The sequence below is a fragment of the Pogona vitticeps genome, chromosome 2, assembly GCF_051106095.1.
Source record: "Pogona vitticeps strain Pit_001003342236 chromosome 2, PviZW2.1, whole genome shotgun sequence".
NCBI classification, from domain to species: Eukaryota; Metazoa; Chordata; class Lepidosauria; order Squamata; family Agamidae; genus Pogona; species Pogona vitticeps.
In genome coordinates this window covers 181,511,281-181,528,592 of record NC_135784.1, presented here as the reverse complement: position 1 = coordinate 181,528,592, position 17,312 = coordinate 181,511,281, and the positions used below count along the sequence as shown (strand labels likewise).

At 48.6% G+C, this 17,312-nt stretch overlaps 1 protein-coding gene across 3 annotated transcripts in view; it reads left to right on the top strand.

Annotated features, from left to right (window-relative positions):
- Nucleotides 1–17,312, top strand: part of CC2D1A (coiled-coil and C2 domain containing 1A) — a 57,451-nt gene that overhangs the window by 37,854 nt on the left and 2,285 nt on the right. For 2 of the 3 annotated variants that reach the window (XM_072991522.2, XM_072991521.2), the window contains exons 22-29: nt 5,322–5,421; nt 6,346–6,436; nt 7,384–7,515; nt 9,154–9,209; nt 12,439–12,505; nt 13,928–14,054; nt 14,216–14,292; nt 14,519–14,566. In XM_072991522.2, coding sequence (XP_072847623.2) covers nt 5,322–5,421; nt 6,346–6,436; nt 7,384–7,515; nt 9,154–9,209; nt 12,439–12,505; nt 13,928–14,054; nt 14,216–14,292; nt 14,519–14,566 — 698 coding nt within the window. Of the gene's footprint in view, nt 1–5,321; nt 5,422–6,345; nt 6,437–7,383; nt 7,516–9,153; nt 9,210–10,965; nt 12,506–13,927; nt 14,055–14,215; nt 14,293–14,518; nt 14,567–17,312 lie in introns of all 3 variants that reach the window. The other variant, XR_013542310.1, reaches the window with a different exon arrangement.

The window sequence follows — 17,312 nt, the reverse complement described above, 5'->3', positions numbered from 1 at the left end:
CGGACGCATCGGCTCCTAATGATAACACTCCGGACTCTGCCATCATTGACAAGAACCCGGTTTCTCCTGCGGCCGATTTTCCTAGCTATTCTCAACTAATACACAGAATAGCCTCCGCTTTGGAACTTCCTGTCGAATGACCGCCTGAAACGGTCCCCGACAAGGTATACGGCGATATAGATGAGGATCAGAACTTACCCATGCGTCTAGCGTTCATCCCTTCGCTACTGCGAACCCTAAAACAACCTTGGGACAAACCTTGTTCTACCCCTCAAATGTCCAGACGGGTTGAGAACCTATACCGGATTCAGGGATCTGAACTGGACTTCCTTGTGAAACATCCCGCCCCCAATTCCCTTATTGTGGACGTCGCCCAGTCTAAGTTTCGGCCTGCATCAGCCGCATCCCCCAATAACAAGGATGGGAGGAAAATGGACATATTTGGTCGGCGTTCATATGCCTTCTCATCTCTAATCGTGAGAGCTGCTAACTATGTCGCCGCTATGGCGGCTTACCATCAACACTTATGGGACTTGGCTTTACCGTCCTTACAAGCTGCACCTGATGAGCTGCAACCTAGAGGTCTCTCTCTTCATCAGGAGGCATCACAACTCATTCGTCAGGAACGGGTCACGGTTCGTCATATTTTGGATGCTGCATCCCGTAATCTAATGACGGGTGTTGCCATGAGGAGGCAGGCGTGGCTTAAGTCTGCTGCCATTCCTGAAGACTCCAAGGCCCGTATCCTTGACCTCCCCTTTGACGGCTCGGGTCTTTTTGATCCCAAGACGGACGAGATCCTGAAGGGTCTCCATGAAGCGAAAAAGGCTGCCAGATCCTATGCTGCTCAACCGTTCTACAAACAACGCTACTCATGGAAGCGTCCATCCTTCTCCCCGGCTATACAGCCAGGGAGATCCTACCCCTACAAACAGAGGTATTCCCCCTCTTCCGGCTACACCACTAGACATGACCAACGACACAAGACATGTGCTCCCTTCAAAAAGGTCGACCGCAAGAACAAGCAGGGCCTTTGACTGCTCTACAGCCATTTCCTCTCCTTCCTGCGCCACCCGCTTGTCTCCCTTCCTCTCCAGTTGGCTTATCATTACTTCAGACAAGTGGGTCCTTTCTATCATCGCTCGCGGTTACGCGATAGAATTTTTGGAGACACCTCCCCCCCCGTCTAGTTCTTACCCCCCCCCATCCGACCCTCTAAAGCAAGAAGTCACCACCTTGTTACGAAAGCATGCAATAACCAGGGTGTTTCCAAATCCTGCCAATCCTGGTTTTTTCTCCAGATATTTTCTGGTGACAAAGAGGGACGACTCTTTCCGTCCTATTTTGGACCTCAGGCGCCTCAACAAATTCATTGTCTATCGCCGTTTCCGGATGGTAACCTTGGAGAGGATTCTGCCCCTCTTGCGACAGGGCGACTGGTTCGTCGTCATAGACCTCAGCGACGCCTATTTCCACATAAATATAAGGCACGACCATCGTCGCTTCTTGCGTTTCTCGCTGGGGTCAAGATGCTACGAATTCTCCGCTCTGCCTTTTGGACTTTCCACCGCGCCCAGAGTCTTTACGAAGTGTATGGCCCCGGTGGCAGCTTTCCTGAGAACCCGGGTCATAGCCGTCTTTCCATACATAGACGACTGGCTTCTGGTTGCACACTCCAGGCTTCAGGCGGAGCGTCACACACTTACCGTACTCCGCCTCCTCAAGACTCTCGGACTGCAGGTAAACTACAAGAAGTCTGTCCTTGTCCCCTCGCCTGTTGCCTCCTACATAGGCGCCACTCTCGACGCTCGGACCGGCCGGGCATTCCTGCCTTTAGAGAGAGCGCGGAAGATGGCTGTCCTCATCAAGACATTCCGCCCTCTCCATCATGTCACCGCTCACACTGCTCAGAGGCTGTTGGGCCTTATGGCCTCCACCACTTCGGTCATCCCTCATGCGAGACTGAAACTTCGTTCACTGCAAGTGTGGCTCCTGTCACTCTTCAATCCCCTTTGGGACTTCCCCAAAAAGAGACTCTTGGTGTCCAAGGAGTTGTCGGAGCAGCTGAAGTGGTGGCTCAACCCGGGCAATCTGTTTATGGGACGCCCTTTTGCTCCCATTGCCCTACGAACTCGCATCACGACGGATGCCAGCGACATCGGCTGGGGTGCCCATTGTTGCGGTCTGCAAGTCCACGACCGATGGTCTCCAAAGGAGCTTGCTCTCCACATCAACAATCGAGAACTTCTCGCCATCTTCAAGGCCTGCCGGGCGTTTCTGCCCATTATCAGGGGCACAGCCCTTCAGGTTGTTTCGGACAACACGACGGCTGTCGCGTATGTCAACAAACAGGGCGGTACCCACTCTTTCTCGCTCCTGTATCTTGCTGTCCAGCTATGGGAGTGGTGTCTCCAACATCATGTCTTTCCATCCGCTGTATACATTTCCACTCACGACAACATACTTGCGGATCGGCTCAGCAGGACTGCTGTTACCATGCACGAATGGGTGCTAGATCAGGAGGTGTTCCTAACACTCTGCGAGCGATGGGGAACCCCCATGGTGGATGTCTTCGCCACTCACCTCAACACCAAATGCCCCATCTTCTTCTCCAGAGGCGGTCACGGCCCGAATTCGCACGGCGATGCTCTGATGGTGGCGTGGAGCAACCGCCTTCTCTACATGTTTCCACCGTTTCCTCTCCTACTGAGAACACTGGTGAAGATTTGCGACGACAATGCGAATACCATTCTGATTGCTCCGTTTTGGCCACGCCAACCGTGGTTCGCGAGGCTCATCTCGAGAGCGACGGAGTACGTCAGGCTACCTTACCTTCCGCATCTGCTGACCCAGAACGAAGGGACAACTTACCACCCGGACGTGCAGTCACTCCACCTCACCGCCTGGAGGATAGTCCCACGGTAGCCCACGTCCTCTCCCATTGCCGTAAACCGTCCACTGACACCCTGTACGGGAGCAAGTGGAAGGCTTTCCTGAAGTTCACCACTTCTCGTCAACTGCCCGCGTCGCCCACTACGCTCCATACTGTTTTACAGTTTCTGGCTTACCTTTTCCAGATGAACCTGTCTCATTCCACCCTGAAGGTGTACCTTTCCGCCATCATAGCCCATCAACCACCAGAGACGGACAGTGCTCTGTTATTCAGACACGCGAAGATAAAATGATTTCTTCGAGGGGTTGCACGCCTTCGTCCACCTACAATCAATCCTATTCCTCAGTGGTCCCTCCATACGGTCTTAAACTGTCTCTCAAAACCACCATTTGAGCCACTTGCTACGGTTTCGGAACGCCTCCTTACCCTTAAAGTGGTTTTCTTGGTGGCTATTACATCGGCCAGAAGGGCCTCTGAATTGGCTGCCCTGAGGACCGACCCACCTTTCTTGCAATTTTTCCGAGACAAGGTGGTCTTGTACCCTGACGTGTCCTTTCTGCCCAAAGTCACCACGGATTTTCATGTCAAGCAGCCTATAGTCCTGCCAACTTTTTTTCCCCAACCTTCTTCTCCGGTTGAGAAATCTCTCCATCTACTCGACGTTCGTCGGGCGTTAGCCTTCTATGTTCAAAGGACTTCCTCGTTCCGTCTCTCCAAGCGCCTGTTTGTCTCTTACCAGCAACCCCATAGGGGTCGGGAAGTGTCTCCGCAAACTGTATCCAGATGGATAGTTCAGGTCATCCGTCTGGCCTATGAACTGGCTAAGAAGCCTCTACCGGCATCTGTTCACGCCCATTCTACTCGGGCTGTTGCGGCCTCCACAGCCTTTCTCCGTGGAGTCCCACTACAGGACGTTTGTAAAGCCGCCACGTGGTCCACGCCTTCCACGTTTGCATCCCATTACAGACTCGACCTGCGAGCCAAGGAGGATGCGAGGTTTGGTCGGGCTGTCCTGTCGGCTGTGCTGCCGTGACGTTTCCCTCCTCCTTCCAGAGGTAAGCTTGCTAGTCACCCATTAGTGTGATTTCACAGAGTCCACGAAGAAGAAAAAGAGGTTACTTACCTGTAACTTTGGTTCTTCGAGTGGTACTCTGTGAATTCACACGGCCCGCCCGTCCTCCCCACTTTCCGTCACGGCTGTCTCGCCTTTAGAGCAGCAGCGGAATTTGGGGAACTGAATGGCTGTTAGGGCGGGCGGACCATGAGGTCCTGGGGGGGCGGAGCCAAAAGTGTTACTTTAAGCTCTAGAATGTTCCGAGGCCTTCTGCGCAAGCGCAGATTAACCCATTAGTGTGAATTCACAGAGTACCACTCAAAGAACCAAAGTTACAGGTAAGTAACCTCTTTTTTTTCCAGTTATGGGTGCTTTAAATAGAAGGATAGTTTCCAAATCCCGCAAGGTGCTAGTCCCCCTCTATTCAGCACTGGTTACGCCTCACCTTGAGTATTGTTTCCAGTTCTGGACACCACACTTCAAGAAGGATGCTAACAAATTGGAACAAGTTCAGAGGAGGGCGACAAGGATAGTCAGGGAGCTGGAAACCAAGCCTTATGATGAAAGGCTGAAAAAACTGGGCTTGTTTAGCCTTGAGAAAAGAAGACTGAGGGGGTGACAGCACTTTTCAAATATTTGAAAGGCTGTCATAGAGAGGAGGGGCAGGATCTGTTCTCAATTATCCCAGAGTGCAGGACATGCAACAATGGGCTCAAGTTAAAGGAATCCAGATTTTGGTTGAATATCAGGAAAAACCTCCTAACTGTTAGAGCAGTACGACAATGGAATCAGTTACCTCGGGAGTTGGTGAGTGCTCCAGTGCTGGAGGCATTCAAGAAAAACTTAGATAATCATCTGGCAGATATGCTTTGATTGTATTCCTGCATTGAGCAGGGCATAGGTCATCAACCCCTGGTCCACAGCCCAGTGCCGGTCCAAGGGCTTGCCAGAACTGGGCCATGGATACGGATCTCACGAATGTCATGTTCATGCTGTGGGTGTGTCACGCCTCCACAGGAGTGGCACACCTACTGCTTAAGTGCGAGGGTGCCCCCTCCCCCCCCGCACATGGCTCTTGCTCCCCCCAGCCGGTCTGCGCCTCCAAAAACGTTGAGGACCGCTGAAGCAGGGGGTTGGACTTGATGGCCTTGTAGGTCCCTTCCAACTTCACTTTTCTATGATTCTGTGATTTTCTCTCTATACTTAATGCATAACCACCGTCTTGTGGTGGCTGGAGGGATCTGGGAGTTGATGCTCAAAAAAGTAACTTTTCCAAATCTGCCCAGTCCATCAAAGCCATTCAGGACTGATGATTGCTGCTGATATACATCTTGCTCCATTTGACCTTCTGGTTTTGCTCTCTTCATCTGGCAGAATTCCAGGAGAAGTTCAAGCTCTTTATTAATCGGGGCCACCGTGGGCTTAAGCGAGCCATCCAGACAAAAGGCATCAAGTTTGAGGTTGTCCATAAAGGGTGAGCAAGATACATCTCTGGAGCCAGTGGGATACATCTGTGTGCCAGTGGCGCAAGGCTTGTGGGGAAGGTTTCTCAGATTCCTATTTGGCCACCCGCTATCTTCAGTTAATAGATATTAGCCAGAGACTGGCTGTTCAAAGGTAATCTAAGCATTTGCCTTAAAAGGGAAACAGCATACCATATCATCTGGTGCCATTAACCAGAGAGTGCCCAATTCCTACACAGAATTGCTGAGCGGTTAAATCAGAAATGCCTGTTTCTTAAAGTGAATGTGCACTGAGGACAGGTTAGGAGAGTCTTTTAGGAACCCCTCTCCTTGGAGAAAACAGCCTGTCACCTTTTGCATCGACCCTGGTCGAAGACTGTGGGCCTGTTCAGACACACTTCCTCGTGCTACCTACAGCAAAGGACAGGGTTCAGTCCCCCTGTGCTGAGTCTGTTGAGGAGGCAAGAGTTGGGGACCACTTCCACTCAGCTGGTGAAGAGATCTGCCAGTGGAGGACAGGGAGCAACTCTGGGGAAACTGGTCACCATCAGGTTCTGAAGAGCAACCAGATCTTGGCACCAGCTCCTTTTCTGTTCCCTGCGAAAGGAGAGACCTCTTAGCCACAAAGAGAGGGGGAAAAGGTTGTGTTACTCTAAACCTGGGATGGGAGAAGTGTGACAACCCCCCCCCCGAGCAAAGCAACTGGTGGCCCAAATCTTCATCCATGCAGGACCTAACCAAGATAGAAATAGAATGCTCCTGCCCCCCCCCAGCTTGTATGGACATTGGTATAGCTTTTCTACATCAAGCCTATGAAATAGTGTAATTAAAAAAAAACAGTCATCATTTTAGTGAAAGGCAGGAGTAGGACTGGAACGAACTATGGGACTTCATGTGAGGCCATTGTTTTAATACCTACTGCCATTTCTCCTTAGGGGACTGTTCAAAACTGACCGAGTAGTGGGAGTGGCGCAGTTGAAGCTGGAGGCACTGGAGACAGCTTGCGAAATTCGGGAGATCTTGGAGGTAGGCCTTGTTCTGACTTTTCAGATCTGGAGAGCTTCTCTTTCTAGCTGGACTGAAGAGGGTGGCGGGGGGTGGGAGAGGGCTCCGTGGAATTGAACAAAGTTCTGGCAGTGCCTTTGTAAGGCTCTCTGAAGGAATAGCAACAGTCCATTAAAGGTCTTGGGCCATGGATGCTGTGTCAAGGGCCTATGGCCATTTAGGTTTCTTCGCTGCTTCGTGTGATCGAAAGGAGTTCGGCTTTGCCTTAGTCAAATCTGAGAGGCCACAGGGTGGGTCCCTATCTGTTGTGACACCTTGGCCCCATGAAATATTTTCCCCAGGATGAAGGAAGGGCCTGGCGCTCCTTTGTAAGTTGTTTCCTTCTAACTGGCCGAGGCAGTTTTTCATTAGCCAAGCCCAATTTAGAAAGTGAACTGCCCCTGACTTTTGCTTCTGCTCTTCTCGTTCTTTCTTTATATTGGGTTTAGGTTATATGGTTTTGAATTCCGGAGGTGAAGGTGGCTGTATTAATTTGTTGCAGCCAAAAGGTGCCTTCCATGATCATAACTAAAGTAGCAATAAAGGTGTCTTTGTGATTCCAAACCTTGTTACTGAACTGATACAACTGTATGCCACTTCATGCTATTGTTTGGAAAAGCAGCCTGTCCCTGATTGTAAGTGTCGAATGGGCCTGCGCTGGTGACCTTAAGTAGGTCTAGCTTTTGCTCAGTCCTTGTCCCCAATGGAAGTGGAGAGGGCAGGGTCTCTGGGCTTCAGGTCATGATCTGGACAGTCTTTCATCAACTTTGGGGGGTGGAAGGATAGATAGGCTGAACTCTTCTGTGATGCACAGTGTTGTAGACCCATAGGGTGGGTTGAGTGGGCTGATCCAGCGTTTGAGGCATGAAATGCAGCTTAGAAATTTGACCCATTCCCTGTTTATAACCACCTCCCTCTCACCTGCCTAGCTGTTGGATGGTCGGCGGCCTACAGGAGGCAAATTGGAAGTGATTGTCCGCCTTCGAGAGCCCCTGACTTCCCAGCAACTGGAAACGACCACAGAGAAGTGGCTGGTTATTGACCCCCTAACTGTGCCTCCGGTAGGAACCCTGTGGTTCTCTGTGTGTGTGTGTGTGTGTGTGTGTGTGTGTGTTTGTGTGTGTGTGTGTGTGTGTGTGAGAGAGAGAGAGAGAGTGAGAGAGAGAGAGAGAGAGGCATTTTCACTGAACTTGGTGCTCCCTCTAAGCTTTTGTGAGCATGGCTCTGTGTAGAACGATGGCCTTGGGATTCTGCTGGAACTACTAAGTGTTTATAGAATCTGTAAAGTTAATAGTCATGTAGATCAGTGGTCCCCAACCTTGGGCCTCCAGATGTTCTTGGACTACAACTCCCAGAAACCTTCACCACCACCTCTGCTGGCCAGGATTTCTGGGAGTTGAAGTCTAAGAACATCTGGAGGCCAAGGTTGGGGACCCTGATCTAGAGGATACTAATTTCCTCCTCTCCGTTGGCTTCCATGCTCCTGTGTCTCTTTCTGAAGTGGGTATCATTTGTGCTGCCAGAGGCCAGACTTCACGCCAGTTTCTTTGGAAAAGAAGCAGGCCCGGAAGCCTAGCTAAGAACCAGTGTTCCTCCTGGTTTCAAAGACTTCGTGAGGCTGGATTTCTTTCCAAGAGGGCAGGGGTAGTGTGGCATAAAGGTATATATGATGCAAAAATCTCTTGTGCAAAGTTAAGCAGTGCAGGCCAGATGAAGTCACCATCCCGTGCTAGTAATATTTTATTTCAATTAATCGAAAGCTGCCTCCTGTCCTCTCATTTCAAGTTCTGAGCCTCCTAAGGACCCCCTCTTGCCCTGGGAAAGCCTTTGGGAGCCTCGGGCTGGAGGTGTAGGGAGCCTTTAACAGCCAGCAATCGCCACTTGGATCACTGTCAGCAGGCTCAGAGCCACCAGTGGTGATCTGGCAGTGATGTTTGACTATTAAAGACTTCCTCCCTGTCCTGAGGCAAAAGGAAGCCCTTAGGGGAGCCTCAGAACCTGGAAGGGTGGGGTAGGAAGCTTGCAATTAGTTTATATTAAATATCACTGGCGCTGAACAGGTGTTTGGCCACTGTACCCAGGCTTGTGCATATAATATGCTTTAAGACAATGTTATACTTCTGTGCCAGTACAATGTGGATTACGTACAAATATGTCAGATGTCTGTGTTTATCTTCCTTTATTGACTCGGCAACAGGTTTACTGTTCTGAGTGAAATATTTTCTGATTCTGTTGGCCCTGCCAAGGGGCAAAAAGTTCCACAGGATGCCGAAAACTTGTTTTTTGATGGTTGAGATTTCATCACAGTCGGTTTCACTCAGTTTCAGGTGTGACTACAGAAGGGTAGACGTACGGCACCTTGAGGACTAACAAGAGCTCTCCTTTCTCTTCAGATCTTGGCTTCAGTCCCTGAAAAGCCCATGCTGAATGAGTCCTGTGCCATGAGTGTGCCTACACAACCTGTTAGAACTAGAAATACGTTCCTCCTTTCCCCTTTTAAAATGAATGAGTAACTGAGCAGTACTGTGGTTTTTCTGCTCTGTCGCATAATTATGTGACATGTACCATATGTAGCCCTAAGGTGCACCCTTGGCTGTCCTGGCAGGGTTGATGCCCGTGGGCTATACCTTGGCATATCTAAGTGGAAGTGAGAGCACTTCAGTCCCAGAGACTTAACAACTTATGCTTTCTTCACGTAGGTGGCACTTCCTAAACCCAAGGCACCAACACCTCCAAGGAAGGACGTGGGCAGTAGGTGTGTATGTATCTCTGTGGCTTTTTGGGGGAACTTTTAGGTTGGAGTTCCACACGCAGGAGATCAATGGGGAAGGGACTAATCCTATTCTTGCCACTCTGTTCTTTCTCCTTTCTGACATCACCCTCAGCACAGTAAGGTGAACATAAGATCTAGGGCCTCGGCTGAAGAAGCTGTAGGATAGGGGAGCTTTTGGCTGCCATGAAGGGCAGGAGAAGTGGGACAATTTGCCAAGGTTACATCTTGGTTGGCTTCGTGTAACACGCTGTATCTGGGGCTGCCTTTGGAAGGCATTCGGAAACTTCAGCGGTCCAAAAGGCTGCAGCCAGAGATTGTTAATTGGGGGGACATAACCTCCCTATCGGAACAGTTCTGCTGGTTGCCGGTCCTTTTCTGGGCACAATTCAGGGTGTTGGTTTTGATTTGTAAATCCTTCAGTGACTTAGGTCCGAGCTACTTGAAAGACCACATCTCCCTTTACGGCCTTGCCTGGTCTTTAAAATCAAGAAGGGGTGGTCTTTCTCTCCACCCCACCACCCTCACAGGCGTCTTTTTGCAAAGCCATGAGAGCGTTGGTTTCCAGGCTGGCCTGGCCGGCCCCTCTTTGCTGTCCTTCTGCAGGCAGGCAGGCAGGCACTTTTCTCTTCAGATGGCTTTTGCTCAGTAATTGGGTGTCTGAAAGGGTGGGGAGGGTGAGGCTGCTGTTCCAGTTTTTATATTGTTTGTTTTAACACTGTAAGCTGCCTTGAGGGAAAAGGTGGAGTCTACGTAAAAATAGGGGGTGCATAGTCCAGCAGGAAATCCTGTATAAATCCCGTTGGAGTACTGTTTATTTATAGGCTGCCTCTAATAGGAGTGGTATAAATGCCTGAGTAAAGCAAGGGGTGAGAGGCGTGAAAGACACAACATGAAACGTTTTGCAGGAGGCATTCCTGGTGGGTTGCTCCCCATAGATCAGATCCCTCTCTTTCCTTATCTGTGGCCTCCTGACTGTTTGGTGATACATGGTGTTCCCCTGGCTTTCTGAAAGGAAGCTCTCAAGAAAAGTCCCATTGACAAGTTTTCAGTCATGGTGACCAAGCACACAGCACCATCCTCATCTAGTGAGGTGATGTGTTTCTGCGTGGATGTAAAACAAACAAATTGCCCAGGAGAGGAATGACTGTGGCAGGGCTGCATCTTGTGGATCTCTTCTAATAGGTACTTCTGGTGCCACTGAGATACCTCATGGCTGCATTAGCTCTTTGGTGGCCACGAGCAGCCGGTACGAATGGTGGACATTCTAGAGTTGGTTGACCGAATAGGGAAAGCTTGATGCCTTCAGACCTCAGAGCCTCGTTCCCCTTCTGGTTGCCATTTCTCCACAGGGGACTGAGACTGTATGGCAAGAGGCTTGCTTGGAGCCACACAAGGGGTCAAAGCTGAGGCAGAACAAAAGGAAAAGCGTAGCAGGATCAGACCAGTGGCCCATCCAGCATCTTGTGCCCCAGAGTCCACAAACAAGTCTTCTAGGCTGGTCTGATATCTTTTCTCCCAAATCCTACCAGCTCTTACCTCGATGCAGGGGTCTTGTTTTAAGGAGATGCAGTGGCCGTGCTGAGTAGGGGAGGCTGGGAGTCGTAGTCCAAAAGGTTCCCTTTCCCCAACTCCCTTTGCAAACATACAAGAGAACAAGATGGAAGGAATGTCTAGAAGCATGCGTCCAGCCCTTTTGCTCTACAGTGGCTGTTGACGGTCTCTTCCCATTTCCTTCCAGAACTTCCATCTGCTCACTGCTCTAGCCAAGCCAACTCTGAGTGGACTTCCTTCTCTCAGGCCCCGGAGGCTCCCTTGCTCCTGCCTGCTCTGGACAAGTACAGCATGTAGGACGACTAGTTGGGAGGGGGGGCAGGGAGCTCTGGATGCATGTATGGGGACAAGGTTGTAGCGTTGAGTGTCAGGAGGGCAAAATATTTGAATTCCTAAGAGGAGGAACAACTTCATATGGAATGAATAACCCAGAGGCTATCTCACACCTTCTGGTGTCTGAAGCAATTCCCCCCTCCCCAAGCCCATCTCTGCCCACTAAGTAGCGTGGGAGAGGACTGTGTGCTTGCACAGCTCTCAACTCTAGGGCAGTGTGAAGCTGAATATCCCAGTGGTGGTGTTTTGGCTCCTCTGTGCTAACAGTTTAGGATGCCCCAAATAAACCGGCTGGTTTGTTGTTTTGTATAGTCTGGCATTTTCTCAGTTAGGCATCGTCTGCATCTAGCCCTGTGGCTGTGAAGTCCTGAGAGGTAAGAACCAGGCCTTCTCAGTGACAGGTGGGGGGGCACAGAGGGAGGGCCCCTTTGCACTGCAAGTGGTTGGGGGATGAGCCACAAAGGGGTGTGTGTGTGAGATTTATCACCCCTTTATGAACATCTGGGTTGTCTGAATAGCTTCAACCAATAAAGAATTCAGCTGCCTGGAATATCGGTCCGATACAGGCTTACATTTCTAGTAAGCAAAAAGATGGAGAAAGTGCTGGGCAGAATTTTAAGAAGCACAGCAGTGTTCCCTCTGCCCAGAATTTGGTCCTGAATGGGAGAGGCTGGGACTGGCCTCTGGGCTGAGAAGAAAGGGCTGCGCTTGGACCCTAGACTGCCTGTTAGAAAGCCATGAAAAACCAGCTGGAGCATCAAGAGGGACATCCCAAAAGAAAAAAGGGTGCTGGTGGTTAAGGCATGGCTGAGGAACATGTGGCCCTTCAGGTGTTGATTAGTTGTCGCTCCCATCACCCTCATCCTGACATGAACTGGACTCTCTCAGCCTCTAGAGAGCCATAGGTTCCCCAGTCCTCCGCTAGGGTGTGAAATGCAACACACATGGCTTAAAGTGATTCCTCCAAAGGGTGTCCAATAGTCTCTTGACTTTCCTAAGATCCGTTACATTGCTCCTTCCCAGACAAGTTCTGTACTACATGGTAGCAGAAACCTTCTGTCTCCCATGTTGAGAGAGACATAAGCAGCAGGACTGGGCAAGAAGCGTGTGTGAAACTATCTTGGCTCATTTGTTCAGGTGCCAATTTGTTCAGGCAATGGCTCCAATGGATTGGTTGTGTTACTCTCTAGATCACTGCGTCTCCAGAATGTTTGGTGTGTGTTTCCCCACAAAAAGTAGAGGATACATGTTATCTGTTCTTTTATTCTGTATGTTGTTTGCCTGCCCTCCTTGAGATTAATCCTGCTGCATTTTCTTTTCCCTGCAGTAAAACTGTCTGCACACTGCACAGCTTCAACGTGTTAACTTTTGACCAGGAGAGGTTGGAGAAGAAGGTAAGTGACGGAGATCTTGGTGGTGGCAGCACCGGTTATTATGTTTATGGTTTACTCAGTGTGCTTGGGGCTTTCGTGTAACAGGAGCTAAAAGGCAGACCCCCATCTCAAATGCTTGCAAACCAATTCTTCTGCCATGCAGTCGACAACAAAGGGAGCAATTGAGGGAAGTCAAGTTATCAAAGAGGTTCTGGAGCATCCGTGGTGTGTTTCTTGATCCCAGAAAAAGTGAGGCAATAGAAACTGAAGCAGCAAAACTGAATCCTGCAAATTGTCTCTTTATGGTTTGACAGGGACCTTAAGAAGGGGCTTATACATTGGAAATTGAGAGGAAGTCTCACCCTGTCACAACATGATTATGCATATAAGGGCTGTGGTTTAAATCAGTGGTTCTTAACCTTGGTTTATTTAGGTGTTTTTGGACTGCAACTCCCAGAAGCCTTCACCACCAGCTGTGCTGGCTGGGGTTTCTGGGAGTTGCAGTTCAAAAACACCTGAGTAACCAAGGTTGAGAACCACTGGTTTAAATTAAATTTACATTAGGGGTCAATGGTAAACTGAAATGTTCTAGGCCAAACTCTCCAGGAAAGAAAAGCATCATGCGTTGGGTGAAGTGCTTCTGAGTGCCAAGAATTTGCCATTGCTGTGGTCATTTGCAAAAACAAGACACTCTAACTTTGGACAGAATAATATCTCAGGAAATGTATATGTGGCTGATGTCATATTGATCTGAAACACAGGAGTCTTCTAACATACCTAAGTCTTTGCCCCACTTGGTATTCCTGCTTCATGTCGGTAGCAACAAAAGACAAGGCACTAAGCCATTGAATGTTGCTGTCTTTAGGCTAGGAAACCACCAATTTGAAGCTAGTGGGACCCAATTTATATATTTATTTTCTTATTCAAATTCTCAGTATCCACCAGCAGAAGATTTGCAAGAGATATAGCCTCACGTGTATCCTCTAGTGACAAGACAACACACAACTTCACATGCTATACAAGACGCATGTACAAAATTCAGTACATCCAAATTCCAGGTGTTTTTTTTTCTGAGCCACATAACTAAATGCACCTCCGAGTACTGACACACAAAACTGAGCCTTGGTGTCCTGAGCATTCTTCATTTTGGAAGCATAATTTAGGGTGGGGAGGGAAGTTATCTTGTTGCTGCTGTAAACATTTGGGAAGTCAGGAACTCTTGCAATGCATTGCAGATCACAAAGCCCTCTATCAACAGATCCAGATCCTCTTTCTGTGCACCTTGTTTAAACTATTTTAGTCCACACACCCCCACAATAAACTACCCTTTTATGTTAATAAGAAAAACGAGGACCCCAAAGGTCTGCTGCTTCCACCTGGGGAGTTCTCTGCTATCTTGTCCTTGCCTTTGGGAATATACAAACCTCTTTCTTTTGGTGGCAGATGCTGGCATACAAGCAGGCTGGCCAGCGACCTCCAAGTGACCTGTTAGAGCAGCACCAGAACATCATACAGATGATCCAGTGGCAGAAGTCTCAACTCCAGCATGGAGGCCCTGCAGTCAAGAAAGGTACTTAGATGGGAGTGCCCAATCATGAAATCCCTGTACAGGAAGACTTCATTCCCTGTGCTTCCTCCCTCCATTACAGTGGGATGGTAACAAACACTGCCAATGGGGTGAAGAGGAGAAGCCCCTTGACCCTACAGCTGTTCCTTGTCTTCACTCCACAGAGTATCTGACACAGCTGGAACGGTACCAGCAATGGTACACAGAAGCGGCACGGCGGCTTGGCAGCGAAGGAAAGCGGGTATGGTGCTGAAACCTCTCCTCCTCATTGAGTGGGGAAAGTGATCTCTTTTTTAAAAGCCCTTGAGCCCCATGGTTGCAAATTGGCTGCCCTGATACCTCCTGACTTGAAAGAATGGCCAATGATGGAAGCAGCTTACACCCAGACCAGTACAGTTGGATTCCCCCTATTTATTTGCTACTTGTTGTATTTCATCATCATTGTTGTTGTTGTTTTAATTTGGCAGGAAGCAGCGAAGGATGCCCTTTACAAGCGCAATCTAGTTGAGTGTGAGGTAAGCGCTTCTTGAAGGACACCTGCCTGTTTCTGCAGCTCTTCGTTGTTTCTGCAGGTTGATTGAGCCATGCTTGGCCACCAAAGGAACTTTCCCTGAGGTCGCCCCTGTCTTTCTCTGTCTTCTCTGCCCTTTGGTGGGTAGGGGATGAGCGTTTCCTTGAAGGATGCCTGGCAGTGCCACTTGACCCCAAGGGACTGTGGCATGAAGGTGAACCTTTCCAGCTTCTCTCCTTGGCCTCTTAAGGCAGGCTGCCTTCACCCCCTTCCATTGTCTTAAGATCTCCCTCTGTAGGCACAGAGATTATTGTTGTTCAGTATGTTGCCCAGTTTTCTAATCTCAAGGATGTAGCTGAGCCAAAAATCACCAGACCAAAGGGACTAGGATTGTTTGGTCAGCAGGGACAAGGAGGCCACTTTGCCTGGGTTCTCCTGTTCCTTTGACCTTAGTCCCAATGCTCACAGTAGCATAGGGTGGTCCTGTCTAGAGAAACTAATTATTTGACTCTGAGATAAATTACTTTTCCACAGTTCAAAGAAAAGAAGCTCCAGATACATCCTGAGATGATGTATGTATACATGTGTATTCATGTACTTTATATGATGGAGATGGGGAGTTATGGCCCTTCGGATGTTACTGGACATCCAAAGGGCCACATAATCTTTTACTGTAGCTTCCATAATCTTCCACTATTTGCTATGATGGTTATTAGGATGATGGGTCTTGTAGGCAAAAAAAAAAGTCTGGAGGATCACTGTTGCTGAGTCCTACAGTATAATAAATACATTGCTTTAAAAAAAAACATGTAGTTCAGCACAGCTACTTGTGCTTTCGTTATTTCTCCAAAGGACATGGTTGCAAAGACAGTCACAGTGAGCATCTGCATTTTGACATGAATTGCTGAACCTCAAATGTGCAGCTCATCTGCCTGCGTCCTGAGAAAGGCATTAATCTGTTTCTGGGCTGAATGCCACATGCTTGTTTTGATCTTTAAAGCCTATCAGCCCTTAGGACCAGATTACTTCAAGAGCTGCCTACCTCCATGTAATGTCCCCCTATTTATATGCTGTATACTAAGGTCTAGGAGTCTTCTGTGAGCTCAACTCTAGAGAGACCTCCACACTTACATTATGGTGCCAGACAAGAATTAACACTTAATTTGTCCAGACTTTTAAATTTTAATTAGATTGATGGTTTTAATGCGTCTTTGAGATTTGCCATCTTCCTAAACTTTTTTTGTCAACGATGGAATGATATTTTTAATTTTATTTTTATGTGAGCAACCCTAGATACCTGTTGGGAAGGCAGTCCATAAATGTTTCAACTGAAATAATTCGCCACTTCTTCTTTGTGCTCCGTGTGACTCACATTACTGGAATCTTTAGCACCCAATGCAGAGGCTTTGAAAACCTTCTAAGTTACACTTGTGGGTTTTGGTGGAACACTAACCCGTAGCACTGTGTCTGTCATTCCCTGTTCCGTTTTGCCAACGGAGTAGAAAGAACCAAGATACCAGATTCAGGGCTTTGATTTGGGAAGAAGCAGTTTTCTTTTTGTGGCCAGGCACTAGCCTTTTAAACCCATTGCAATTGGTAAATGACCACCTCCCTCCTTGACTCTTTTCAGAGCATCTCAACCTCCTCCTTCAGCCTGTTGCTGTTTTGTCAGCGCTTTCCATGATACTGCAGTATCAGTCTTTTTGACACCAGCTGTCTGAGGTCAGACAGGTGCAAGGTCAGCACCAATCCCCTCAGTTTCAGTGGTTGCCCATCCTAAAATTCTAAAACTCACTGAGCTAGCCGGCGAGCCTTGAAATACCCTGCTCCAACTCAGTTACAGTGGAGGCAGCCCAGGGAAATCTACAAGCAAACTTCATTCTGTACCAACTGAGAAAGAAGGCAGAAAAGTAGATGCATTGGGGAAACATATTTTGTTCACTTGCTGCGCTGTTCAAGATGTTCAGTTTTGAAACCTATGTGGAAACCTATTAGGAGGGAAAAGGCTATCCCTCTTCTTAACAACCTGCCAAAAGATCAAAGAAATATAGGCCTCATTTTCCAAACAGAGCGAAGTAAGTTATCTGGTCAGCAAATCACCACTGCTTGCCACTCTGCAGATTGTGCTGCTAAAACACCAGCTGGTGTAATAACAATTTGGAGACATGCATGGTTAAAATCCTCCATCTTAACACTGGGCATGCACTTTACTGTCAGAGGTCTTCCATGCAAACTGTCTTACTCAACATGGGTTGCTATGTTGTGTATCACACAGTAATATGTCTCCCCTTAGTTTCTCTGGCTCATTGGCCCATTCTCCTCCCCATTTCCTCTTATACTCAAAGTGATCATGTAGAGAGGACAAGACAATGGCAGTGGCGTCCCGGTTGTGACCTTGGTGGTGCAGGCAAGTGTGGTTGGCACCCCTCCTGCTGGTGTCAGCTCAGCAGTTTCGAAAGCTCCCAATTTACCAGTTCTCTTGACAATCAAAGACTACACAAGAGACCATATGGTTGCTCTTACTATACCTTTCTTAGCCTGGAGAATCAGGCCTCGAGCATGTACTCAGGGTTTCCCCCCTCTGTTTGAGGGGGAAAACCCTGAGTACATGGAACTTGCACAGACTCAACTTGAGAATTTTCAGATGTTCACTGTCTAGGTGTAGTCATTGAGTCTTGTCTGCAGCTATATTGATAGCCTGTTTCAGAGGATCCCATGACTATATGGACTCAGCTGTCTCTGACACAGTT